General features: G+C 42.7%; 2 protein-coding genes across 13 annotated transcripts in view; one reads left to right on the forward strand and one right to left on the reverse strand.

The window, feature by feature from the left end:
- On the forward strand, positions 1-21,032 carry HEXD (hexosaminidase D). Of its 5 annotated transcripts, none has more exons than XM_084838258.1 (14): positions 1-536; positions 1,489-1,631; positions 3,314-3,423; positions 4,429-4,516; positions 5,517-5,681; positions 8,160-8,343; positions 9,230-9,301; positions 11,828-12,023; positions 12,675-12,757; positions 14,240-14,318; positions 14,983-15,084; positions 15,531-15,632; positions 18,353-18,509; positions 20,614-21,032. In XM_084838258.1, the coding sequence occupies exons 2-14, from the start codon at positions 1,530-1,532 to the stop codon at positions 20,644-20,646; spliced, it is 1,473 nt and encodes a 490-aa protein (XP_084694384.1). In that variant the 5' UTR covers positions 1-536; positions 1,489-1,529; the 3' UTR covers positions 20,647-21,032. The 5 variants fall into 5 exon arrangements, with proteins under 5 accessions (XP_084694384.1, XP_084694385.1, XP_084694386.1 ...); XM_084838259.1 differs by having other exon boundaries at positions 15,543-15,632; XM_084838260.1 differs by having other exon boundaries at positions 1-435; positions 15,543-15,632.
- The window catches only part of CYBC1 (cytochrome b-245 chaperone 1), a 16,235-nt gene continuing 8,243 nt past the window's right edge, over positions 19,820-27,811 (reverse strand). For 4 of the 8 annotated variants that reach the window (XM_084838279.1, XM_084838277.1, XM_084838280.1 and 1 more), the window contains exons 5-7: positions 27,362-27,458; positions 25,120-25,264; positions 19,820-23,358 (exon numbers count right to left, since the gene is read on the reverse strand). In XM_084838279.1, coding sequence (XP_084694405.1) covers positions 23,232-23,358; positions 25,120-25,264; positions 27,362-27,458 — 369 coding nt within the window. In that variant the 3' untranslated portion in view covers positions 19,820-23,231. Of the gene's footprint in view, positions 23,359-25,119; positions 25,268-27,361; positions 27,459-27,811 lie in introns of all 8 variants that reach the window. The other 4 variants (XM_084838274.1, XM_084838273.1, XM_084838276.1 and 1 more) reach the window with 1 other exon arrangement.

Genomic DNA, 27,811 nt, shown 5'->3' on the forward strand with positions numbered 1-27,811 from the left:
AGAGACGGAATGGCGCCCTAGGAAGCGGGTGGCGGCGTTGTGGAAGGCGGGCTGGGGCGCGCTGCGAGAGGCAGGCAGGCAGGCAGGCAGGCAGGCAAGCGGGGAGTCGGAAAGAAAGACCGGAGACTTGGGGGCGGGGGGCCGAGCCAGAGGCCCTAGGACGGTCACGCATGAGCAGTATATCCCAGGGGCAGCATATTATCGCGACTATCATCACTATTGCTGTTGTTTTATTTCCTGTGGCTGGTCTTGTCGCTACTGGTCCGCGTCTGCGAAGGAGGAAAGATCACGTGTGGCGAAGCTGGTGGAGGCGGGCGCGTCTGACTGCTGGTGGAGGCCGTGTGCTCCTCGGGGCGTTTCGTCTGCGTGACCCAGGCTGACGCCAAGAAGCCTCGGCGTCTTTTCCGACCTGGAGTTGGTCCCAGAATTGAAGGGGCACGTGCCATTGTCGTGAGCCACTGAATGTTGTGCGTGTGTGGACTTTTGGTCCAGCAGTCTTAGGCTACGTTAGGAGTAGTCTAGGGACTTACACCCAAGTAAGTGTGCATTCAGTGGAGCCTTAAACGGCGCTTTCCCCAGCCTGACTCATCCCGTGTGGATCGGGGGGGGGGGGGGTGTTGATCACGGTATTGCCCCTGCCAATTCCCCCGTTTCTTAAATCTCATTTCTAGCTTCCCTCATTCTGGAAAGAGCCATAACTCAGTGGGGAGCACATGCTCTGCAGGCTGAAGGCCCCAGGTTCAATCCCTGGCATCTCCTGGTAGGGCTGGCTGGGAAAGATCTCTGTCTGAAACCGTGCAGAGCTGCTGCCAGTTAGTATAGGCAATACCAAGCTAGATAACCCAGAGGTCTGACCTTAGTATGAGGTCGCTCCCTGTGTTATTGCTGGTACCATAATTCAAACATCCTCCCTTACTAATGGCTCTGTATGGCTGCTTTAGATTTTGCAGTGCAGAACAGCCTACTGTTAGGGCAGTGCAGGACTAGGTGGTCTTATGGCCCCTTTCAGCCATGGAGTTTCACGAGTGCTTAGAATCTAAGCACTCAGACTTGAAATTAACTTCCATGGAAATAATTGCTTCTAAGTAAATCTGCTTTGGAATGAAGGTGGAAGGCCTTCTTCTTTATTTCCCAGTTCCACACCTCATTTGTGCAGTGCTGCTTCTCTGTAAAAGAGGAGTCAAGTTGTTTCTGAAGCCCACTTGAAACAATAAGGACTCAGAGTGGGCCTTTTCATTTGGATTCCAGTTTATTGCCTTGCTTGTTTTGCCACTTGCCATGTCTACGATCACAAGGACTGGCTTAAATACTGTGTATGAGAAGCCTGATTGTTTTGTTGTTGTTGTTCAGTCATTAAGTCGTGTCCGACTCTTCGTGACCCCATGGACCATAGCACGCCAGGCCTTCCTGTCCTGCGCTGTCTCTTGTTTTAGAATCTTATTAATGTAGGGGAATGAACTTATTCATCATTGTATTGCTCCTTTCCAGGTATATCAGTTGGTTTTACTGCTTACAGTACTGCAGAGAACATGGAAGAAAACAGAGTGATGGTTTCTTCTTCTCCATTTGAACTGCACTTGGTGCACTTGGATATGAAGGGAGCTCCACCAAAGGTCTCGTACCTGGCAGAGGTAACACAGCATTAGTCTGTGTAATTGGGGAATTCATGTTGATTTGGTTTGGTTTAGTTGCATTCCATGAGTTCAGTTTCTTCACTGACTTGTACCAAGAGCATTTTGATTTGTGGGTTGCATCTTAGAGGTAATCAGTTTACACAAAAGAAATCTCCAGTTCAGTCTTGCACTCCAAGCAAGAAAGGAGTCAAGCATCTCAGAATTTCTTTATTAAAAAGTGCTGCTTCCTGTTAGTTCCTACTCTGTTCTTACTCCAGCATATACTTTTAAAAGTGGAATTATCAACTTTTTTATGCTGGGAAAGTAAGACTGAACTAGGTGACTTGGTTTAACTAATTACATCTAAAATTGTTTTTTAATTACTCCAGAGGTGTGTGATGGTTGGGCTGCTGTTGGACTTGGACCTTCCCTTCCCACACTGGGAAACACTTGGTCCAGCTCAGAGACTCAACAGCACACTGCTAAACTAGCTACACCCTTTCCCTGTGCCAATTTTAAAATTAAACTATGCACTCACAAATGCTTTGCTGTGCGTCACGTCGCTATTCACATCAATATGTTATGTCCCAGATGTGCTATCTAGAGATCAGGCAACCTAAATAGACCAAAACATCTTATGCAGTGCCATATGCAGCCTGCCACTACAGTTCCAAAGCGGCAGACAGCAGCTCCAGTGATCAAGGTACTAGTTGTATCACTTCAGTCATGGATATTGTGGCACAGAACCACACAGTACTGTGAAGAATGGTTGCATAAGCTGTGGTGCTGCTGTACAACTCCTATGGCTCATTTGTGCATCTGTGGTCAATTGATTCATGGGTTTCCTACAGTGCAGATACAGTCTCCTTGACCTGTTGCCCAAATCATCTCTGTAGAAATGAATTCTTCACTCTAAAAATTGCAGTTGCATTCCTGGAAGAGCTAGTTGGAATTCTTAATTCAGTAGCTGCAGTGGTATTCCAGAACTCAATTTAGTTGTTCTGCAAATAAGCAGAACAATTTCTCCTTCCTCTGCTGTAAGAAGAATTTATACTTGCATAGAAGGAAACTGTAGAGAATTCCCAAAGCCAGTATATGCTTTTGCTTCTAGTTTATTTCTGCTCGTATGTTAAGATACATAGCGCTGGGCTTTACCACACATATAAAACAATAGCCATAAGGCTTGGGGAAATGAAGATTTCCTTATAGGTAGTTTGGTTTTCAAGGCCTTATTGTTTATTACATTTGTGTACCACCTTTCCATAAAAATGCCTTGTAGCCTTAGGCTACATAGCCTATTTTATTACTTTCAACTGTGAAAACAATAGAAATGGTGATAAAGCAATCTTGCAAGGAACCCAAGGTGGCTCACATGGTTCTCCTCTCCATTTTATTGTCACAGCAACCATGTGAGGTAGGTTAGGCTGAGAGTCAGTGACTGGCCCAAAGTCTTCAAGTGAGCATCATGGCTGAGTGGGAACTAGAACCCGGATCTCCCGAGTCCCAGTCCAATGCCAACTATTACACCACACTGGCAGCCATTTTGTGGTGGTGCCCAAGAGAGTTTATCAAATCGCTAAATGTGCCTACAGCCCAAAAAGGTTGCCTGCCCTTGGTGTAAGGTGTGTTAATGTCTCATAAAATTAAATATAGTGGGTCTGCACTGGCTAGAGATTTGAGATATTTTATGCAACCAACAGATCTTCCCATTGTTCCATGACCTGGGTGCAAATGGCATTCTCCTTGAATATGAGGATATGTTCCCTTACGATGGGGAGCTGAAGCCACTCCGAGCAAATGATGCATACAGGTAAGTTAGCCAGGAAGATCTTCCAGTTGCAGTTGGCCAGCCTTCTGTGATGGACAAAGTTTGAGTCTTGGCATCTGGTTCTCTTGGCTCCTTTTGTGAGCAGTGCTGAAATCTGAGGGTACATACAGAAGCTGTGAGGCAAGCTCATCACTGGCCTTATGATGTGCTGCCTGGCTGTGAGTCCAGTGCCGATTTCCTCCTTCTCTTTGCTCTCCTTCCATGCTTTAGGCAGGCACTTGCCATATACATCTGGTTAAGCATTTATTTGCTGCCTTAAAAAAAAACTTGAAATACTTTGGAGAAGGGGTGGCTTGATTGTCTCAGGTGTGAGCTAATCAGCACACAGTTTGAAACAGGAAGAAGCAGTAGCTCCTGAGCCAAGTACTTTTAGGGAGATCCGTCAGGATCCATACCAGCTCCAAGAAGGAGTTGGTATAGAACCACAGCAGGCTGTCCCAAGCTGAGTAGATCTAGGTGCTCCCTTTAAGGGTCAGTGAGCATGCTAATTCCAGTGTGAACTGAGTCAGAGCCAGAGCCGTGGTTATAAGAGTTTAGAGCCAGCACCAAGCATGGCTAGGAGATATAAAAGATCTCCTTGGTGTGACATTACAGCTTTTCCAGTGCTGAGCAGTGACAAAGGGAGCCCGTTTCTCACTGTGCAGCATGGAAAAGCAGTGGAAAGGGGGGGCTGCAGAGAGGCTGGTGGGCTGGATGGAGAAGCCCGGCGGGCTGGATCCAGCCTGCTAGCCAGAGGGTCCCCGGGCCTGACAAAGCAAATTATTGTTAAACGCCCTTATGCCACCCTCTTGTACTTTCAGCAGAGGCAAAGTGTTTCAAGGGTCTTCCATGCTTTCGGTGCTTGTTTATTCCTTCCCCAACTTGGTGCCCTTCAGTTGTTTTTGAGACCATTCACTAGTGTGTGTGCGTGTTTGTGTGGAACCCTAAACAGAAAACCTGGTGTTGAAATACACCATTGATAACTAAGCTCCGTCTGTCTTTTTCTAGTTCCTCTGAAATTAAAGAGATTTTAAAGCTGGCAAAGTTGCACGAGTTAGAGGTCATCCCTCTGATACAGACCTTTGGACATATGGAGGTAAGTGCCATGTTTCAAGACACTTGTTTTTGTTTGTGGGGATGGAGTTGGTGTAATTAAGGGGTTTTTTTGCTGTCTGCAGTGTTTACAGAAATGAGAAGGGATTTTTCTTTGTAGTAACAAGGTTTCCCCATATAGTAAGCCTTGATCTTCATAGAGCTTTAAATTCCCAGCCACAGACATGGTGAAAGCAGTGACCAGGTTCAGACAATCAGCAGGGGAAACAACACAGCGTTGGTTGCTTCCCCCGCCCCCATGTGTGCCAGTCGCGCAGCTGGATTACCCTAATGACCCACGCTGCATCACAGGTTATTCTGTCATCCGAACCTGGCGTGGGGTGGTGGTGACTTTTCACCCACTCTACAGGCCATGGCTTGCAGTAGGGGTTGTAGGGTGGGTAAAAAGTTATTACAGCCACACGCCAGTTTTGGACGACACAGCAACCCGCAACACAGCGTGGGCCGTTAGGGTAACCCGGTTGCACAACTGGCATGCTTGGGAGTGGGGAGAACAATCAACACCGTGTCGTTTCCCCCACTGATCATCTGAACACCCCCGGAGGTTGAGGAGGTAAGAATACAGTATCAAAAGTTGCACGACTGTCATTGGCCATCTACTGGAAAGTTCCTTTGATGTTACTGCTAATGAATGGCACTCCTTACTTTCTCCCCCCCTCCCCTCCCCTCCTCTCCCCCAACTCCACCAGCATATGCACCATTTTCTTTACTTATAAAAAACTGTATTGATGTAATTTGCTTACACAAATTTCTCCCCCTCCTACCCCGTTACATGGGAACCAGTTATTTTACTTTTGGAGCTCTCTCCACACTAAAACAATCATACCTCAAACAAAAATATTGCAGGAGGTTTATTTTACTACAGAGATCACCAGGTTCCACACTAGAGAGCAGGATGCTGCATTTACAGCCCTGCTGTTGTCTTTGGGCACCGTTTGCTTTGGTTTGGTGGCTACATCCATTCGTTCCTGCTTCTCCTGCAGTTTGTCCTGAAGCACAAAGAGTTCTGTCACCTACGGGAAGTGGCGACGTTCCCCAACACTGTGAACCCCCATAGAGAGGAATCCCTGAGAGTGGTCAGCACAATGATAGAGCAAGTGGTAGCTCTGCATGGTGATCTTCGATGGTTTCACATTGGCTGTGATGAGGTATGGTGTGGGGCCTGGGTCTGAAATCGTTTCTGCAACAGCCACGAGACAATGCCTTTCAAGAACCGCCGTATCCAGCCACTTCCCTGGCTGCATTATTGCCGACCCTTTGTGGCGTCAGTGTCTTCCTTGGCCCTGTGCTTGCTGAGATGCCAACTTCTATCATCACAAAGTAAACGCCACTGTAGTACACTACATAGTGGCTTATTCTGATACACAGAGATTGAAACTTTTTGGTTTTCATCTTAAATTTTAATTTAAACAAACCTAATTACAAGCTTTTATTACGTATTAGACCCTTACAGCTTTGCATATTGGACATCCTTTTTAGTAGTCTGTTATTATGTGATAACTTTTTTGATAGCGTGACTATGCCCTATACCAGGTTTCAGCAGTGACCAGGAGTGCATTTGCACAGTAAAGCTAGTGTGCCAGCTGCACCTGTTCCTCGAGGTGTCTGACTTGGCCACAGTAACACATGCCTTAGTTACATCGCATTACAGTAATCCAAATGGGCTGTACATGGGGCTGCCTCTGAAGAGTGTTTGGAAACTTCAGCTGGTTCAAATTGCTGCTGCCAGGCTGCTGACTGGGGCTGGTTACAGGGAGCATACAACTCCCCTGCTAAAACAGCTCCACTGGCTCCCAGTCTGTTTCCAGGCACAATTCAAAGTGCTGTTCATGTCCTCTAAAGCCCAATACAGCTTGGGTCCAGGTTATCTGAAAGACCGTATTCTCCCCTATGAGCCTACTCGTGCCCTGAGATCTTCAGGGGAGGCCCTTCTCACCGTCCCGCCACCATCACAGGCACGTCTGGTGGGAACACAGGAGAGGACCTTCTCGGTGGCTGCCCCAAGGCTCTGGAACTCCCTTCCCAGGGAGGCGAGAGTGACACCCTCCTTGATATGCTTTCACAGGCATGTAAAAACTTTCTTGTTCCGGCAGGCCTTTGGGAATAGCTAGTCTGGACCTGTGAGAATAGGACGGATGGATACTATATATCTTGTTGTCTTTTAACGTTGTGGTATTTTATACAATTTTAATATTGATTTAATTATATTTTTAACTTTTGCATACTTCTATTTATAGGTTTTAATTGTACAAGTTTTAATATTGTAAAGCCGCCTTGTGTCCCAGTATTGGGGAAAAGGCAGGATACAAATAAATATAATAATAATAATACCCTGGTGTTACTGCAGTGTACCAGATGCTTTAATGGTAAGGTAGGAAAGATTTGACATTCTCTTGTGAGGACTTTTCTACACTTTGCTTAGCCTGTGTGGTTTTCCTGGACCACTGACAGGAAAGGGGAATGAATGTAGCTGGCTAAAGAACAGAGAAACTATTGAATCTTCAGATTCATGATCAGGTTTTAGCCCCTCTGTCCTTCCTAGTTTTGCTGAGTTACTTGACATCATCAGTTTTTTTGTTACAAACAATGCAATATAATTTGGCTTTCCTAAACATACAGTAGAATGGATCATGCTAACAAACTAAAAAGCAGAAGCTGGCCTCTTATTTTGCATTTTGTTAGGGCCAATTCACACAACTACTGCATATTGAGTAGGTATGGGAAATCTTGCTTGGCACTCCTGTACCTGTCAGCCCACAGCCAGTCAGTCATGGATGTATCCCACCAAACACAGGATTAACCCTTTGATACAGAGCTGTAGATGCTGAAAAGTGAGGTTTGCTGTGGCGTGTCAAAAGCTGGATCTTGTGCACAGCAGAGCATACATGTGATCATCTGGCCACAGGCCAGCATCCCAAAGTGTTTTGAGTAGCTGCCCATGCACCAAACTGGCCATAGAAGTATGTCTTTGGTTGAGCACCATTGGTCGTTTATCCCTATTTTAGCTCAAAGGAATTTTTACAGAAGGCTAGCTGGAAAATTGTAGGCAAAGGAAATCTACCCTGTTTTTTCCTCCTCTGCCCTTTGATATTCAAAGATCAGCAATTTATTTCTCTCAGCCAAATCTCCTCTTCACTCTCAGTTGTCCAGAGAAAAGGCTACAGCACATGTTATAGTTGCTATGGAAATACTGCTGAAAACAGTCTGTGTGGTGACTGATTCCCATCCAGCTTGCAGCGTTTAGGACTTACCTTATGGAGCTTATGGCATCCTATCATGTACTGTACATACCCCCATTCCACTTTCCTAGTGGCCATGGAGACTCTCAGCATGGTGGCTGAACACACAGTAAGTACTTCTAAATATTATGGATTGAGCAGGAATCAGTTGCCAAGGAAAAACTGTTTTCATTGACACCCCCCACGGAAACTCTAATGTGTGCTCCAGCCCACAGTCTACAACAGCCAAGAATGAGCATGTATCTCCTTGTGAGAGAACCACCTTTATTTTCTTCCTCACTACCACAGTGAGTAGCGTGCTGTTGGTGCTGAAAATAAATAAATTACTACACAGCGGTGAAGGTCAGAATGGAAGTGAATCAAGATTGTCTTGGTTGGCACCTCTAGGTGTATTACCTTGGTGAAGGGGAGGAGTCCAAGCAGTGGCTGCAGCAAGAAGAAAACACAATTGAAAAGCTGTGCCTGACCCACATGAAAGCAGTGGCCAGCCATGTGGTCTCAGCCTACCCCACAGTGAAACCTGTTGTGTGGGATGACATGCTGAGGGGAATGAGTGAAGAAACACTGAGAGGTATGTTGTCACTGGAGTGGGATTCTAACAGAGGCTTTGGAACATTTGAGCAGTGCAGTTCTGTTGAATTCAATTGATGAATTCAGTTCATTGTAGTTTCAAAGTTAGCTTGAGGAATGCTTAAAGGTAAACTCCTGTAAACAGAGGAAATAGGTATTTTAAATGCTACAAAAAAGCTTTGTGAGCACTTAAAAAACAAAAAACCACCCTGTAGTGGTTTTCATAAAAGGAAATGTTTGCTTCGCTGTCCTCAGTCAATATGTCCACCTGGAACTATGCTATATTTATGGAGATTGAGAGCAACACCGAAAAAAGTAAGAGATTAAAAACGGTGGGTGCAAATATTAATTGTTTAAGAGCTGTGCCTGTATCTGTATGTCATTTGAATTGTAGTGCTTCAGGCAAAACTAAAAGTACAAAAACATACACACTTAAAAGTTTGTAAGCATATTAACAATTATAAAAGAGTGACCAAATGTGCACAGCAAAACATTGATTTTTTTAAAATCCCAAAATGTAAAAAATGCTCCTATTTAAAATGACAGGGAGGGACTGGAGAATTGAGAATAGAAGCATAGTGCAGCCTTATGACATTTACCTGAATAATACCTAAAGATACCAACATTTCAATTTTGTGTTGAATCACAGGGGGGCGTATAGTACTGAACTGCAGGAGGGACTTCTTTCTCCTCCAATCTTTCTAGCATATGGCTTGTGTTCAGGACCTTTTCTATAATCGATGTTGTTAGGAGGGGTAGGGATATTGACATTTATTTTGAGACTTTGGACACTATTCTCAAATTATCACTGATTGGATTCCTTGAAATAAACATGAGCACAAACACAACAAAGCATTGTAACTTCTAGCATTGATGCTTCTTTCTAGGTTCTGGAATTGCACAGCTTGCAGAGCTGATGATCTGGGATTACTCTTCTGATCTTGATGTAGACAGTAAAGGTTTGTGCTGCTTTGTCTCTTTGCTCAGAAAAAGGAAAATGTTCAGTCAGTGTCTAAAATTTAGAATAATGCCTGTTATTACAAACATGTAGCTACCAAAGTCATTACAACCTCACAGGGTTTTGCAAGGACTAAATGGGATAACCCTAGTGAATTCATCTTGAGCTCCTTGGAGGAAGGGTAGGATACCAGTGGGATCAATAAATTCATGATTTTTAATAGCCTCCTTTGTAGGCAATTGTCAGTGTGATGGGCTAAGTGGCAGGGGTTAGAGCATTGAACTAGGACCTTGGCTTGAATCTCCACTAAGGGTGGAATCCTATGACCTCTAGACAGGCACAGGATTGTTCGTTTTCTGGGAACCAAGGTCAGAGCCAGCACTTCTGAGCTCGGTTCCCAGAAAACCGCCTCCCCACCCCACCCCACCCCTGCCACCTTGTAGGCAGTGTGGTTTGTCCCCCAGCTCCACGCTCAGAAGAGCAGTGCGGAGTAGGGGAAAAGGGAGTGTTCCTGGGGGCGGTGAGTGGAGGGGATGGCGGAAGAGCCATTACAACACTTCCTATGAACCATCCAGCCTCTCCCCCACACCTGCTCCAAGGCGCCCCAGTTAGACAGCCGAAATTGGCCATCTAGCCGCAAATGCAGGTCGGACGAAGCACAGAGGAGAAGATCCCATCCATGGTCCGCCTGCCCTGCATTGGATAGTCACTCGCCTCCGAGTTTGGAGGTGGCCAACTGTACCCATAGGATTGTGCCCTAAGCCACAAAACTCAGTGGGTGACCATGAGTTACTAACACTCTCTCATCACAGGGCTGTTGTGGAGATCATGCATGACAGCTTTCCCCAACTTGGTACCCTCTAAATGTTTTGGACTACAATTCCCAGCATTCCTGACCATTGGCCATGCTGGCTGGGGCTGATGGGAGTTATAGTCCCAAACATCTGGTGGGCCGCATGTTGGGAAAGGCTGATGTATGCTGCCCAGAGCCTCTTGGAGGAACGACCAGATATAAATGTGAAGAATAAATGGCCTCTTTCAATTAATAGGTGGAATGATTAATGGAGCTGTAGGATTTTTTGGTGTCTAAATATACATAGGATTGCACTGCAAGAAAAAAAATATTGTCCCTCTGCCTCCTGAATGTGCGCTACAGAGTTACTGCGTTTCAACCAAGTAGCGTTTCAACCAAGTAGCATTTCAACAAGTATTCTCAAAAGCATCCCTCCCTTGCGTAGCTTAGAAAGACTGTGAAGCAGATGCTAGAAACAGAACATCGGCAAGACTTTAGTAATAAATCACCAAGGCCATGAGAATGGACCTATCACCTTAGTTGAGGAGCAGCCACATTCATTTAAGGGCCAAGCCAATACCAAAACAGGCAACTGAAGAAATGCAGACTATGGAATATTAATTGTTGGTTAGAAGTTCTTGTGGGTGTTTTTAAAACAGTGTGAGAGAAGCAGCTTGGGCAGCATGAGAAGTCACTCCAGTTTGGAACTGCTTATATTCCTACTGGAAAGGCACAACTACAACAGGAAGGGGAGTTGTTCTTGGCGTGCTTTCACACTGGCCTCTTTTTCACCTTGAAGATGGAGGAGCTTAGCCTGTGCTAGTCAACATTCAGAACTCTTAACTACAATACTTGATTCAGTCTCTAGGAAAGGACTTTTAAAAAATAAAGCGGCGTTCTCCTGTCGACGTAGCATATGATTTCAGGGCTCAGCCATTTTTTAATCGTTAAAAAAATAACTACTGTTGCATATGAGATCTAGGTCTTGCAGCTTATAGTCATCTGTAATCTTGAATAGGAAGTGTGCCTACAGGACCAGATTGGTTGCAGATTAAACCATTTAGGGTGCAATCCCATGCTGGTTTAGGCAGAAAAAAAGTCATACAGCTCCCAAGCCTCAATGTGATGGGTTGAGTGGCAGGGGTTAGAGGGTTGGACTAGGACCTCGGCTGGCTGGGGAATGCTGGGAGTTGTATGACTTCTTTATGTCTAAACTGGCATAGGATTGCACCCTGAGATGCCTAAATTAACAGGGCAACCTCTTTAAGCCATCCTGTTGGTTTAAGTTAATGGGACTAAAAGGTTTTACGTACAAGCACACCTGTTGAAGTAATTTATGAACTTTAGTCTGCATATTATACTTCAGTATAACTGAAATCTGAGGCTGCTTCAGGATAAGTTCAGAATAAGTGGGTACTGAATTGTAATTATGTATTCTCCAGCTAATTAACAGAGGTTAACTCTAGTCCTAAATATACATAGTACACAGAAATCTATAGGTCTTACTTGCCAGTGTAACTGCATTTAGGATCACTGTCTTTTGTGATTTTTATCACTGATCAGCAACTCTCTTATTTTCCACTTGGTGCAAGCCAGTGTCAATGCTGTATCAACAGAAGAGGGTTTTATTTCCCAGAATTTCTATATGCTCTGCCATTGAACTGTGGACCTTACTCTCTCGTTTTAAAAAAACACTTTGTGATGAAAATTATTCCTGTCTCTCTTGCCTTACAGCACTTCTCATAGAAAAGTACCAGAAGTGTAACTTCTCAAAGCTCTGGCTTGCTAGTGCTTTTAAAGGAGCCACTGGAGTGAACCAATGTTTGACACTCATTGGACACCATCTTAAAAACCACCAGCAGTGGCTGAAAGTGGCTGAGAGCAGTCCTGCTGGTATCATCCAAGGGATCACCTTAACAGGCTGGCAAAGGTAACTAAATTTTATACAGATTTGTAGCATTATTAACACACTGAAAATGGCAGGACCTCTCCTCTTAAGAAGGACCCTGAGGCTGAGAGTTTTCAAGTTAAACTAAAACAGCACACACGTTTCTAGCCCTGAGAACCATGAGAGAGAAACCTTAAAATATTGAAATCCCAGAAATCAGAGAGGGCCCATCAGCTCAAGAAGGAAGTTCCACACTTACCACTGGTTTTGGTTGCTTCTTCCTTCCTTCATCCTGCCCCACCCCGGCTCCTGCTTCATGTTCTTTCTTTCTGTTTGTATTGCCCAACTCTTTTCCCACCTACCCCCTTCTCCAAATTTCTCGGAGTCCCAGGCTTCCTTTTAAATTCCATTTCCCAATTCAGAAAAAAAGCCCACAGTTCAGCAAGGGGAACAAACCAAACACATTAAGTGTTTATACAGATGCATTGTTTAATTCAGCTGCTGCATTTTTTTGTTTTCCATCACAGAAAGACATGTTGCAAAACCACATGCATGTATCTTATCTCACATTCTGTGGACTCAAGAGGTGTGTCTTACCGAAGCTCTTGCAGTCCCTGAGGCTAAATGTCTGCACTGCTACAGTACCTTGCCCATATTACCTCTTACTTAATAGCACTGCATTTTCTTCTCTAGGTATGACCACTTCTCTGTTCTGTGCGAGCTTCTGCCTGCAGGAATCCCATCATTAGCTATATGTCTTCAGACACTAAAAAACGGTACAATATGATTCTCTTCTCAGTCAGATCTAAGCTAGGTGCACAGCACTGTGAAAGCTCTGCAGGATTATTAGTTTAGAATGTTATATTCATTTGAAATAGTTGTTTGGCTTGAATTCTTCTTTCTAACTCTAATTATCCAGGAATTTATTTAGATCTGTAGTCTATAATGGGTAACCACATTCCCTTACTTCAGGGGTAGGTGACCTGATGCCCTGCAGATGTTTTGGGCTTCAGCTCCCATCATCCCCAGCCAGCATGGGCCATGGTCAGGAATTGTGAAAGTTGTGGTCCAAAGCATCTGGAGGACACCAGGTTGCCTACCCCTGCCTTACTTCATTCATTGCCTCATGTACAACATGTGAGGTATTCCTATAAATTTATAGATGGGGAGCTGAAGCTGTGATCATGAATTGCCCAGGGACTCAATGGCTCCAATGAAACATGACCCTCAGACTCCCACATCTGAGCCCAGTACTGGTTACTAGACAATAATGTTCGTAGGGCCAATTAACACAGGTCACAGCTAATAGCCATATACAGCTGTGTTAAAGCAAGGGTGGGGAGCATGTGGCCTTCTAGATGTTGGACTGTCACTCCCATCCACCCCAGCCAGCATGGCCAGTGGTGAGGGATCCTGGAAGTTGGAGTCCAGCAACACCTGGAGGGCCACATGTTCCCCACCCCAGTGTTAAAAGTATTGTCCTCCTCAGCTCCACAAACCCATTCTCTGTACCAGTTGGAGCCGCCTTCCCCAGCCTGATGTATGGCTGGCTGGGGATGCTGCAGGTTGTAGTCCAGCACATCTGGAGGACACCAGGTTGAGGAAACAGGTTCCATCAAATATGGCTGATTCACCCAAGGCAGAGGTGAGAAGCATAAGGCTCTCAGGCCATGTCTGGCTCTTAGACAAGATTTTGCTTCAGAAGCAGCAGCTTTTGAGTGAGTTGCAACAAAATGGCAGTATAGAGCAGTGCATGCTGAAGGAAAAGCTTTGGCATGTCAGATGTCGGCCGGAGGCTGCATGTAACCCCTAAGTTCCGTCAACTTCATTGGAGCTGAATTTAAAGAAAGTATGTTTAGGGTTATACCCTAAGTTCAGAACCCACCTATTCATACCAAACCCTGACCTGCAATTTCCTTATCCTAAATGGCCTGGTGGGTTCTGAGCCATCATTAAGAGTCACTGTATGATGATTTGTAGACGTGGGTGAGCTAGGGTCATAATTTCATGCTCATTGATGGGCTGTGGGTTTTACACAGGCAATTAGAAGATTAAGCCACCACTGGCACCAGTGTGAAGTGATGTAAACTGCACCATGTCCAGGTTCTGACTTAGCCATTTCTGGCTTTCCTGCCTGCCCTCTACATTGACATGGTAACAAATCCCTGTTCAAAACCACTGTTTTGTTTCCCATTCAAAGTTTTACACTTTAAAAAAAGAATAAACAACCCAAATAACTTTCTTTTTGGTTTCCCAAGGTGGTTATTCGGAAAAGGTGAAAGAAGACGTAGAAAAATTCCTGGGGATCTCCGGTCTGGAAATAGACACTTTCATGAGGTAAAATGCCAAGTTCTGGATTGTAATGGGCTGTCTGTAAACAGGTCCACAACGAATAGTGCAATCATACGCTGGCCTACTCAGATGTCAGCCCCATTGAGTTCAGTGGGGTTTGCTCTCAGGTAAGTGTGTATAGGATTGCAGCCCAAAAGAATAATAGGTTAGGATGTTGCCCACATACAGGAGGAGGAATGGGCTCCCTGCTGGTCACTTTAAGTTCCAGGAGATGAGCCAAACTGTGATGAAATACTTTCATGCAAAAATTATTAATCTGGAATAAATACTGGTTTTGTTAATAAATTACTGTCACAGATTAGATCCACCACTCCATACCTTCTAAACATTAATCAATCAGAACAAATCTGCCATTATTCTGTGATACAGGGGATGGGAGAAGAGTGAGGAAGAAATGTGCAAGCCCATCCACTTTCACCGTGCAGAGAGGTGTGTGAGCAAAGCATCATCTGAACAGGCGCAGTTGGGCTATGGCATAGTTCATTCTTTCCCGATACTTCTATTTAAGGGCCTTTTGCACCACTTTTCACAAGCAAAGCTTTCCCAAAGCAGCTCACAATCAAACATTATAAACAAAAATAATGCAATCACACATCATAATGTCCAGTCACTTACTTTGAATGCTCACAAGGGTCCTCTTCTTGAACAGTGACATCTCAGGGACTTTCCCAGGAAGTGAAATTCTCTCACTCGTCACTCAAATTGTATTCTACCTCAAACCCTCAGTGGATGAACTTCTGGAAAACAACAGGTGAGGAACAAAAAAGGAAGCTGTCCTGCAGCACCATCTATAATTGACCTTACGCTCACATAAAGTATTTTATCTTTTCTTACTGTATATTAACTAACCCAAAGTTAACAGCCAGCCCTTGATCTCATGCAGCCATCAAGCAGTCCTATACACACCTACCTGGGAGTAAGCCCTATTGAACTCATTAAGGCTTAATTCTGAGTAGACATGCATAGGATTGTGCTTTAAGACTATTATAATTTATTTCTCCACTCATAAGCATACATTGAAGAAAAATCCACCTCATCTTTTTAACCAGACTTCACATATGATTAGATGATTACATGGTGTTAAGGAGTAACTGCTCCATGTTAAGTAGTCCTGAGTAAACATCTTGTAAATTTGAATGCTCGTAGTCTGACCTATGTAATGTCTCTTGCCTCTGAAACATGTTCATTCATGCTCAGATGTGTTTTTAGGTATGTCACAGGCTGGTTCAGCCCTTACCACAGAAAGAGAAAGAAGATCCATCCCATAATGATTCAACACTTTCAGCCAGATGCACTAAGGTAACTCAAGGTCTCTTATCTCCTACAGTGTTTGTGTTTTGAAAATTAGCTTGGGGTAGATGGCTATTGGGATTTAGAAGGTTCACACACTTGTTCATGAGAAATTAGCATAAGGCTGCTATGATGCTTTCTACATGTTTTTGAGGATATATGTTACTGTGCATCTTGCAGATGTGATAATTGTCAATAAATAGTGATAATTCACTCACTCAGATAAATGCACAACTTAGATATTTCAATTACTACATTAGAATACTAACAGCACCAAAGGAGGGAGACAAATAAGAACTAAACACTAGCTGTTGCTTGCCAGCCCTCATTGAAACTCCCTCCTGTCATTGGCTGAACTTTTGTGTGAAGTCATGGACTGTTCACAAATATTTGAGCTGCTAAGTGAAAAGGCTCAGTAAAAGAATGTTGACAAACTGCAGGTACAGTGTGGGAGATGAGAGGTCAGTTTGGCTAGGCAGATTCTTGGCATCTAGAGACAAGAGAAGCTTGGAACAGAAGCAGGGATATGGGGAGAGACTGAAGACTGAGAAGCTGAGTGGGAATAGGGTTCAAGAGTTAGGATTGCTAAGGGACAGGAAGTGCAAGAGGCAGAGTTGCTGAGGAACAGGATCCTGAGTGTGGCATAGAGGGAATAGGATGTTGCAGGAATGAGGAGCATAAGAAACTGCCTTATACTGAGTCAAACTATTGATTCATCTAGCTCAGTATTGTCTACACCAGGAATAGGGAACATGTAGCCCTCCAAATGTTGATGGACTGCAGTTCCCATCAGCCCTCACTATTAGCTATGTCGGCTAGACCTGCCGGGAGTTACAGTCCACTAACATTGAAAGGGCCACACATCCCCCATCGTGGTCTACGCTGACCGATAGTGGCTCTCCAGGGAATCAAGGATCTTCCCCTGGAGATGCCAGGGGGTGAACTTGAGACATTCTGCATTCAAAGCAATGATGTATGAGAAGTGCTGGCTCTGGGTTTTCGAGGGCCCTTGGGCAGGCCCCCTTCCTCAGTGAGTCTGCCTTCTCACCACCATTGTCACCAACTGCGTGTTGCTCCTCCTCCTCATCATCATCACTGCTGCCACATGCTTGCTTGAAAAGTAGAGAGCCAGGGAGCCAGTAGGCAGGGGCATCTCTGCTCCTCCTTCTCACCGCCACCATTGTCTGGGCAAGAGCAAGATGCAGGTGAACAAGCAGGTTGCAGTGCTGAGGAGGAGCAAGTCCAGGGGGCTCTCGTCACCCTCAGCGGGTGCCCAGTCATGCCAGCCCAACCAATGAGAGACTAATGAGAAACGGGGGAGCTGCAGAAAATCTTGAACAGGCCTAAAGAGAGGAGGGAGCCCATGCTATTTGAGGGGAGGACATGGAGGAAATATAGGCAGCTTGCAAGACATCTAGGCAGGGAGGTAAAGGAGGAGGGGAAGGCACAGGGCTGAACATTAATGGAGAAATACCAAATATTTTTGCTGCAATTTTATGCATCATTAATAAACTAGTCATTAGAAATTTGCATTATCCCAGTGTTAAAGAAGGTTTGAAGTAAAGAAACAGTCCTGTTACACAATACAATTGCAGTAGTGCAGCTTGGGCAGCAGCAGAACACAAGAATCTTAACAGGTAGATGTAGTCTGTACCATGAAAATATTTAAAATTGCAGTTAGCTGAAATTGATTTTCCATTGCTTACTATTGGCTTGTTTGAAATACGACGTTCCCCGATCATGATCAAATAGAAAGTCACCTGATCTCGTACATTATGGCAAAAAGTGTCTTGTCCAATAAAATGAATCAACCGCCATACACCCGATACTAAAAAGTTATCAGTCCAGTAGGTTAGAGAAAATGCTTGTTAATAACATTCTTAAATAACTTAAGTTTGTGGTAAAAGGGAAAGTACAAAGTGTTTGACTGGTTAGTAGCAGGTCATCTACAGATAAACTTTGCCATAAGCAAGCATGAGTTTCTTATGGAGTCATGAATGGACTTTTCAGCAGTGGAATTTTAGTTTTAGTGTGGTTTTCAGTGTAGAGTGGGATTAGTGCAAAAGCCCACTTTGAAGAGCTGTAGGGCAGAAATGGCAAGTGAAGTGATCCTGAGACTAGAGGGAATTTTCAGCAGTCATGGTGACTAGGCTACTTCACTCTTCACAGCCCCGGTCCATATTCTTCTGCCGGTGAGTGTTTTATCTCATCCATCTTTCCCTTTCATTATTCCAGCATTATATTTTGCAATCTCATATAGTAAGCGTTTTATAGGAGGGGTGTGTGTGTGTCTAGGAAGTAAAATTAGATTGTCTGCTTGTAACATTAGCCAGTGTGGCTGTACAAGTGTTTTTTGATTTGCAAAGAATAGGTAGCAGCAACTATGCAATAGCAGGATTTTTTTTAATCATTAAAGGGGATGTGTTCAACTAATTTTCCCTGCTGAATTGTGTTGAGTCACCCTGTGGAAGTCGCTCTGGCAGAAGATCTTAAATGTTTCCATAGAATCTACAACCTTAAAAACCTACTATTTTCTTGAAATTCCCAAGCTGCTGGTAAAAGATACCTGCTTTCCACAAGAGGCAGGAGCATTAACTCACTTGGATTGTAGCCTTTTATGACTTTTAGCACCTCTTCAGAAGGCTCTTATTTTGTGGTAGGTATTAAACCAAGAACTGTGTGTACTTTGCTTGGCAGTATATTCAACCCTGCCATTGATTTCTGCCTAGGCTTCTCACCAGGTGGACTACTGTGACCCAGGAGCTACAGACAGCCATGGAGAAGATCTTCTATATGTCTGCTGCAGAGGAATGGATGGAGGAGAATGCCCAACCTAGCCTGCAGAGGCTTCAAGCAACAGTAGACGATCTGGACAGAGCAATACAGGCACTGTCGTAGCACTCTTACGAGCAGTTTTGCTTATTTGAGGCTCAGCATGATTCAACTAGCACCAAGCAGCTAGATGAGGGTGGTGTAAATGGGAGAGAAGTTTGATGTCAGGAAATGAGACTGTTGCACTAAATGGCTTAGAATTATGATATTTTGAAGATGCAGACTCTGGTCCCTCTCTTCTTCCTGTGAAAACTTACCAGCAGTCACACTGTACACATGTGGTTGCACAGGTTCCACTGTGTAGAAGTCAAAACAGACATAAAACTTCCTTATGGTTGTTCTTAGGATTAATCTCAGACCTCCCAGACTAAAAACTTGTGCACAGACACTTTATCCTTTAAATAAATTTTAAAAGTTGCACAATCTAGTTAGTAGTAGACTTTGAATGTCTCCAGTGGGGTATGGAAAAGTGGGTAGAGGGGTGTTTTTATCCACCTCTCATAATACTAGAACCAGGGGCCATCCAGTGAAACCCAATGGTGAGAGATTCAGGACAGACAGAAGGAAGTACTTCTTCAGACACAGCACGTAAAGGAATTCACTTCCACAAATGGTGGTGATGGCCACTAGCTTGGATGGCTTTTGAAGTGATTAGGTAGATTTATGTATGATAAGGCTATCAATGGCTACTGATCATGGTGGCTATATATTACCTCCAATATCGGAGGCAGGATGCGGAAATGGGAAACGGGATGCTGGACTAGGCAGGTCTTTGGACTGGGGCAGCAGGGCTATTGTTATGTCCATACAGCACTATATGTATAGCCCTATCCTATCCTTAAGAAGCAGTGCCTCTGCCCTACTACCCAGGGAAATACCACCTCTATTAGAACTAATGCTCCTATGAGCCTCGTAGACACTGTCTCCCTCTAATATACCTTGAAAGGAATAACTGGAGGGGTTGGGACCAGGAAGCACTTGTACACCTGTAAGGATATAATTTCTCACTTAGACAGCAGTGTCCGTACTTTATGAATGTTGTCTCCATCCAGGTCATAGTAGTATCTGTTAGGCTGCCCTACCCTCTGTCTTCAAGAAGGGTGGGGTTTTTTTGGCAGGGGTGGTAGTTGTGAGGGGGTGATACGTAAGTCACCAACACCAGTGTGGTCCTATATACAGACATTCATAAGCAGTGTTTGGAGAAGAAACATAACTTATTAAGCACTAATTTACTATTGCATTAGTAAAGAGCCAGCATAAATCTGTTAACATTTTAATAATGAACATAGATTTCCAGAAATACTACACATGCCCAAGAGAAGTACAAATGACAGCATTTTTTTAAACCATTGAAGCACAGAGAAATTTTCCATAGCAAGTGTTTTCATGATGTTATTCAGTTACTTTACACCACTTAAGACTTGTTGATTTTAGTTTAGTTGGATTTTAAATCAATTACATTGAAATACATTTGCATTTTATCAAAAGCTTTACTGATACCTTTGAGGATGCTCAATGCAAGAACTTACAATTTAAGTCCATCTTTGTTTTTCTTTATATTCCCTATTACACACTGGAACCAAAATGGCTTTTAAAACAAACAGCTACTCTTTAATTTCAACCCCACTATTCAACTAAAAACTGTAATTCTTTCCCATACACCCCATATAAGAGGGTGGGAACTCTACTGGAACAGGGCCACTCCTAGCTTCTGTTTAGAACTGTGAACAAGAAACTGGACGAAAGCACCCTTTTCCTGCAAAGACACCATTTCAGAATTCAAGCAGGAACCTCACCGCAGTGTGACAAATTTTAATTGACTAATCTGAAGCCATGTTCAGGAGTAACATGTCAAAACCAGTGCACTTTGGAAGCCAGAATATTAAACACAAGTTAGCAAAGATATGTACAATGTGAACTTATGTCTCCTCAGAAGTAACCAATTGGGTTCAAGGGGACTTACTCTCAGGTAAGTGTGTTTTGAAAAAGTGTGACATGGTAAAGTAACAGTTCCCTCTGGAATGTCATACATACTACTGTTATTCTGCACAATTGTACCAAAGATTAAAAAAAAGCTTTGCACGATGGACCTTTAATGAGTAAGTGTTCCTTTCAAATTCACACAGGTTTGTTTATATATTTAAAATTACATTTATAGGGCTGGAATGTCAGTACTAACAGCTGCTGCTGAGCTTGCTGCAGTTCACATACAGCTTCTGGAATTTGGAGATGTGGTGGTAACCTGAGCATGGAACGTGCCGGCCTACACCAGACAGACCCTTCATGCTCTGAAATATATGCAGAAAGTTCTATGAAGCTCACTTGCACTTTTGCTTCTTCCTGAACAGTCCTATGCAGCACATGTTTTCAAGTTAAAATACTACGCTTCACCTAGGAAAGATCTTTGTTCAAGTAGTCCCTGCTAATGAATCACAATCTCTAGTCAAGACTCGGCTATAGCCCAGTGTTTTATTTTTAGGCCGTAACTTGAACCTGAGCTTTCCTCAAAAGTGTGCATGTATTAGAACTGTAGCCTGCCTCATCCTGAAGGCCTGGAGCAGATCGCAATCACATTAACAGTTTATGAAAAAGACCACACCCCTTTGCCAGTTTAACCCACACCTTTGAAAACTAACTCAAGTACTTCATGCAACACTTCCAAAAGGTCCTCAGGCTTAGACTCTGGGTTGTTTCCAATCTGGAAACACCTTCATTCAGTGCCTATCCGTAGTTGGGCTGTAAGTTGAGTGATGAGCACCAGGTTCCTGTACAACAGAACAGTTTGCAGCCATCTCAGCAGGTGGTCCCAGCTATGTCCCAAATTCCAGACACAGCTGAGAGACTACCATCCCAAGGCCACAAATCCGTTTGAGGGACAATATTTGATACTGAGAAATCTGCTATTTTAATCTTTTAATTATAACCTGTTTTAGATGGAATTTAAATGTATTGCAATGATGAATCACAATACAAATGAATTTTAGCCTGACCTTCAGTTTTACAGAACACTCTTAAATACATGCATTGTCTGATGTTACAAATTCTGTCCACTTAAGATTGACAATACATCGTTTCCGTTCATTATGCCTGTCTGAAATAAACAAGTAGCTACAAGATGGTCTTTCTGATTTTCCCAAGCTTCTGCTTTGAGTTTCATGCTTCTGACCAGAAATCTTAATAGTGAAATCTTAATAGTGAATATTAAATCTTAATAGTGAATATCAAACAGTGCAGGGACCTTTAAAAAACGGTAAGAAGACTAAAACACCACTTTATAAAACACAGTTGACTTTTACAATTGACACCTTAAAACACTGAAGTAGTAGGAGTGATCTGAAGTCAAAATTATTCTTGTCAAGTATTTACAGTTGTCTAATCCTAGACTTTTACAAAATATCTACCCTTAACAGGATAACAAAAAGTATGCATGTAAATCAGGACACTTAAAAGCTCTTATATGAGGTATATATTTTTAAACCAGAAACAGATCTTAACACCTATTTTAGATTAATAAAACTGGCTAAACCACTTTGAAATTTCCTGTCTTTCCTTTTTTTTTAAATAAAATCTTAAGATTGTACCTGTACAGAACCTACAGCTCTGACACACAAAATCTCTTCAATGGTTACGTTTTTAAAAAATCTATTATTTGAATATCTGTTACACTGGAAATTTCCTTTGGGAAATAATGTTAATACAGAGAAATTGAGGTTACAAAGTAGGAATAGAAAGTTGAATTTAACTGTGGTCAAACTCATGGTACAATACAGAAACATATAGATATTACTAGTCTGTAACCAATGAGCTGAGAAGACTTGAAAAGACATATCTACAAGTAAGGCAACATAATTGTCTGGTTCAGACAATCACCTAAATCATGGGTTTGATGACTGACAACAAGTCACAGTAAACCCTGGCTCCCGTTACCCTCTCCTTTGCATAAAAGCTGCTTCTTTAAAAATCAACCACAGTCCAGTATTATACAGAGACATGTGGTTTGTTCTAACCATGGTTTAGAATCCTGGTACGTTCTGACTAACTTCATTTAGAAAAAAACAAGAGTTCAAGGTTTGGACATAATGCAACATTGTGGTTCTGCTGTGAAAACTTCTGCATGGAAATGAGGGGAGCTTGAGGCGCCCCGCCCCGCCCCCAATCCCATGGTGTGAGCTCAAAGCTCAACATTATTTAGGTCAGGGGTACAGAACCTCTTTCAGCCCAAGAACCAAATTCCATTTTGGAGAAGCTCTCAGCAACATCCCAGTGGTGGGTGGGGCCAAAGGCAAGAGGGGCAGAGCCAAAATACCAGCATGTTTTAACTTAAAGCTCTGACTACCAGTAACTAAGCATTTCAACCTTTTAGAATGGGAAAACTGCACAAAAGTCTGGAAACCAAACAACTGGTCATTAGAGAAAAATGGGTGGGGCCAGAGAAGGGGGCAAGGCTATCTGGGTAACCCCGGAGGGCCGAATCTAACCCCCAGGTTCTGCACCCCTGGTTTAGGTGATCATCTGAACTGGGCCAACAGCAGCATTTTTTTTGCTTTGGTTCCTCAAACCACATCTAAATAAGTTTCAATTAAAGTTCCACTGAGCTGGGAAGGATGGAAGACGGGAGTTTCATCTAGGCCTGCTCTTTCCTTCCAAATTTGATAATTATAGACGGGGAGAGATTTACGTGTATGGAAAGCCAAACATCAAGAGGAACATTTAGAACTCAAGAGGTTCTGTTCTGTACTAGAAAGTTGTGGCTTTTATCCATCAGAGTTCATATAACTACTTGTCCTTGGGTTCCTCTTCATCACTAACATCAGTTTCACTGCTGTTCTCAAAGTCTGGGTGAGTTGGCACCTTGTTCAGTTCAAGAAAGCCAGTAATCAGCTTTGCCACAGCCTCGACATCACTGTTGAAAAGAAGCATTCAACAATTAATGAATGAAAACAAGTGCATGTTTGAGAAGGTCATGAAAGTATGTGCAAATATAGGAACATCCATCTAAAATGGAGGCAGTTGATAAGGGTAGCAAAAGTAAATGCACTTTTCCCCATGATCCTTATTTGAAAGGTGTATCACAGGGTTTCATGTTTAAGTTTTTCATTCATATTAGAAACAGCTTCAGTCAGATACCAGAAAATTCTTTAAAGCTATAGGAGTTAATTGTATAGGAGCGAAAAGCCCATTGGCTTCTCAGCAGTTAGTTGAGAGGAATAATATTGGTTGATCTTAAGAAGAACTACACTTGGTCTCCCACTGATCCAATGCAACTAGAGGGTGGAATAAAGTAACTACAGAATATGTGGGAAAAAAGTGAGATGGAACAATATGGGAAATACGTGCCTTCCACAGTGAATGCTCTTGATTTATTTAAGCTAAAACTGTGAAGCATCTCTAGGGGACAGATATTGCCTCTGATAAGGAGTGCACATTTTTAGACTCTCCTACAAAGCCAATTGCTTTTAAAAGTTTGCATAAGGCTTTGGGGCTTACAAGAACTTGAAGACACATGATGCAATGGACTGTGAGAACCTCAAAGAAAACAATTCCATGTTTGCCTTGGGGTATTGTGTACTTCCTCTGAAACAGTCACAAACGGCTGCTCTCAGACAGGATGGTGCACCAGGGTGACTGTGCTGAATCTGCAAGGCTGTTATGCTCTCATCACATAGCAGTCTTTAATTCTATCAGAGCCAACACAGCCTGTGCTGGGACAGAACATGCTTCACAAATGGAGCCTGTGAAGTAATACTGTTACGCAAAAATCCTTTTGATGGTTTATTTTACTAAGATGTAAAAAAAAAATAGCATAGAAGCCATAAAACAGGGTAGTAACTGGAGAATTCTTACACATAGGGACTCCCAGTTCTTTACTTATTCATTGCCACTTGATCTCTGAACTTGCTAGTCCACTAATTGCAGCCATCTGTTGCTTTTTGAAATTTTAAATTCATAGGGGCCCAATATTTAGAAAAAGTAAAATAGACAAATGTAAGTAAACGGTAAGTAAAATAAATATAAACGTATAACATACTCCATTTTATTAATTACCAAGAAACAGAAATATCAAACATATCATACATCTCGGCCTGAAATAAGCTTTTGTTCTGGGAAAACACACACGACCCTAACAGGAATGGGAGTTATTTATGTGGCTCAAATGTTCTTAGAATGCTAACTTCTACCAAGAGTGTCCTTTTTCCTTGACGTTATGGACATATACTTTAAACAGGATGGCAAAATATGCTGCAGGGTCAGTAATAAGAAGACAAAAAAAGAATTTGGATTTTTATTATACCTCAGATTTTGAAAAGTGTTTTTAATACATTTTTGAAATGCTAATTTCAATATTTTCCACATATATTTTCACCAGTTGTAGTCTGGAATTTACTACAATTATAAAAATGCCATCCAGATTATGCTAAATACCTACAACCTAAACATGCAAGTTAATTGTTTTATGCACTATTTCCACTGTGATCCATTGGTGCAGAAGGTGTTGCCTACCCTAGCTACAACTGAAGCCATCATACACAACTGAAGAACTTGGAAAATATAATTATAAATGGCATAAAGGTAGCTAAATTCTTGGAACTCTTACTGTCAGTCTAGGGTTAAATGATGCTTCCTCGCATATACTGAATAATCATAGAAGAACATCATACTATACCTTCTGCAGCCCATCACTGCACTCTGCGTTAGAGGGTGTGAAAACCCAGTGCTGAATCGCAACACAACTAGGTAGCCCTTCCCAAAGTAGCGTACTTTCTCTTCTTCCACATTCACAGCCTGAATTTCATCCAGTGGAACCACCACTACTTGGCAAAGGAACAGAATATGGAACTGTTAGCACAACAATTCCAAGGAACGCTACTTACATTCTTTGAAATACTACAGTCCCATATCCTCCACTTAGTACAAAGAGTTCAGGCTTTCTCTCATGCTGCTGCCTACTGCTTACCATTAATTGAAGGGCATATGGAGCTAACGAGGAAATTTAATTGAGGCCATGGAGTTAGGTGCATTTTCCAAAACCTTCATCAAGTTAGGGCAGTATCCTATTCAGCACTAGCGCTAACATAAATTACATTGCGCTTGCCTAATCTACCTCTAGCCCAATGCCAATAGCATTCACGGACATGACAGTTTTCCCTGGAAAACCCGTTGTGAGAGCAAACACTGTTAGCGTTGCACTTTTGTTGTTCAGTCGTGTCCGACTCTTCGTGACCCCAAGGACCATAGCATGCCAGGCCTTCCTGTCCTGTGCGAGCGTACTCAAGTTCATATTCATTGCATCGGTGATGCTATCTAGCCATCTCATCCTCTGCCGTCCCCTTCTCCTTTTGCCTTCAGTCTTTCCCAGCATCAGGGTCTTTTCCAGAGAGTTTTCTCTTCGCATTAGGTGGCCAAAATATTTGAGCTTCAGCTTCAGTATCTGTCCTTCCAATGAGCACTCAGGGTTGATTTCCTTTAGGATGGACTGATTTGACCTCCTTGCAGTCCAGGGGACTCATAAGAGTCTTCTCCAGCACCACAGTTCGAAAGCATCCATTCTTCGGCGCTCAGCCTTCCTTATAGTCCAGCTCTCACAGCCATACATTACTACTGGGAAAACCATAGCTTTGATTAGACGGACCTTTGTCGGCAAGGTGATGTCTCTGCTTCTTACTATGCTGTCTAGGTTTGCCATAGCTTTCCTCCCAAGGAGCAAGCGTCTTTTAATTTCATGGCTACAGTCACCATCTGCGGTGATCTTGGAGCCCAAGAAAATAAAAAGAGGTGGCTTACGCTAGCGCAGTGAAATTTACGCTAGCATTTGTGCCAAATAGGATAGTGCTCTTAACGGTAGAGAATCCTTTCCCCCACAACCTCAGTGTTTCCCACTTTAAGATTGTAAAACGTATCACACATTTAATGGCAATAACAGGGTAGAATCACGTTGTGAGAATACTTCTTGGTGGGAAAAGATCATGCCCCAGATCATCTCACAACAGCTGTACAATGTACATTCTACAGGCATGTGTTTGGTGTCCATAGCCATTACCGAAACAACTTCCAGCTTAGAAATATGAAGCAACAATTTTAGTATTTATTCATGGGAAACAAAGATACATGTTTTTGTTTCTATAGAGTTTTACAGCATTTATGAGGTTAGACCAAGAGGAACAGCATTTGAAGGGACCACAAGAATCATCTAGTTCAACCATCTGCCATAACATAGGGAACCCTATATTTAAAGCATTTTGATAGAGACATGTTTAGTAAACAGTAGGAAAACATGCTATGATGAAGATTCACCTACACAGTTTATTTCAGTCCCCATTAAAATTAGAACATTTGCTCATGTTCAGTGTATACTACAGCAAACTGAAACCCCATTACCCTCTTGTGCTCTACTTTAGGGCAATGCAGAACAATCATATTCCTGATAGATAGCAGTCTGCAGTCTGAGGAGTGGAAACAGGCTATGCATGGGCACAAGTTCTGAGATTCTTGTGATCACACCAAGCAAGGATGGAAATCAATAATGGCCACAGAACTCAAGAGAGCTGAAGGTCACAGCATCCATTAAAAACAAACCAATCAAATGTTAGCCCTTACCGTAGCAAAACTACGCTTGAACGTCTTGTGCCTGATTGAATTTCAGAAGCCAAATTAAATGCTGAGCATAGATTTCCAACATTTGGCTTATCCAGGGCACTGAAAAAGTTCTTCCCCTTTTTCCATGACTAGCAGAATTGTGTAATTCTGTATAAGCATGCAACTTACAGAATCACTTTTTAGCACAAAATTTAAATGTTCTTTAATACAAAGCGCACACAGCTGCGCACTCAATAACTCAGAACAATACATATTTATTTCCTTTGTGTACAAAACATGAGTCATATCCACCAATATATTTGTGACTTTACCTTGTTCATGGTCAGCCCTTGACAGGGTCAGCAGCTTTTTGTAAAGGTTGAATGTCTTTAGGATAATTTTCCCTGCATCTTTTTGAAATATAGCTTCCTATAAAAAAACAAAACGAAGAATACTGAAACAAGATCACAGCATAGAATCAACTGAGTATTGATGGGAAAATAATTGCCTTTTAAAAGGCAAGAACATTCTCCTATACTAATTAATGTCAACTATTGTCAAAGTTAGTAAATACATAGCAGCTGTATAATTATAGATAATCACTGCTCTCCCATTATTGGATTATACCAATAAGCTTTCTCTCAGCTCCTCCTCAAAAAGTGAAACCTACTAAATCTCCTATTTTCCACAGAAATGTTTAAGATGCTTTCATCCTCCCTCATGATATACAATCCAATGAAAAATTGAGGGCTTGCTTTGGCCATTTTCCCAAATGCTTTAAC

The sequence above is a fragment of the Heloderma suspectum genome, chromosome 2 (genome assembly GCF_057233095.1).
Source record: "Heloderma suspectum isolate Gila_16-S chromosome 2, 16-S_ref, whole genome shotgun sequence".
In the NCBI taxonomy this organism is placed as follows: Eukaryota; Metazoa; Chordata; class Lepidosauria; order Squamata; family Helodermatidae; genus Heloderma; species Heloderma suspectum.

What these genes read in the sequence shown, in the direction of transcription:
- HEXD (XM_084838258.1), top strand. Translation starts at nt 1,530, where the DNA reads ATGGAAGAAAACAGAGTGATGGTTTCTTCTTCTCCATTTGAACTGCAC. An exon ending in GAAATAGACACTTTCATGAG is followed by an intron (nt 14,319 to 14,982) that starts GTAAAATGCCAA and finishes CTTCTTGAACAG; the next exon opens with TGACATCTCAGGGACTTTCC. An exon ending in ATCTGGACAGAGCAATACAG is followed by an intron (nt 18,510 to 20,613) that starts GCACTGTCGTAG and finishes TTACATTTATAG; the next exon opens with GGCTGGAATGTCAGTACTAA.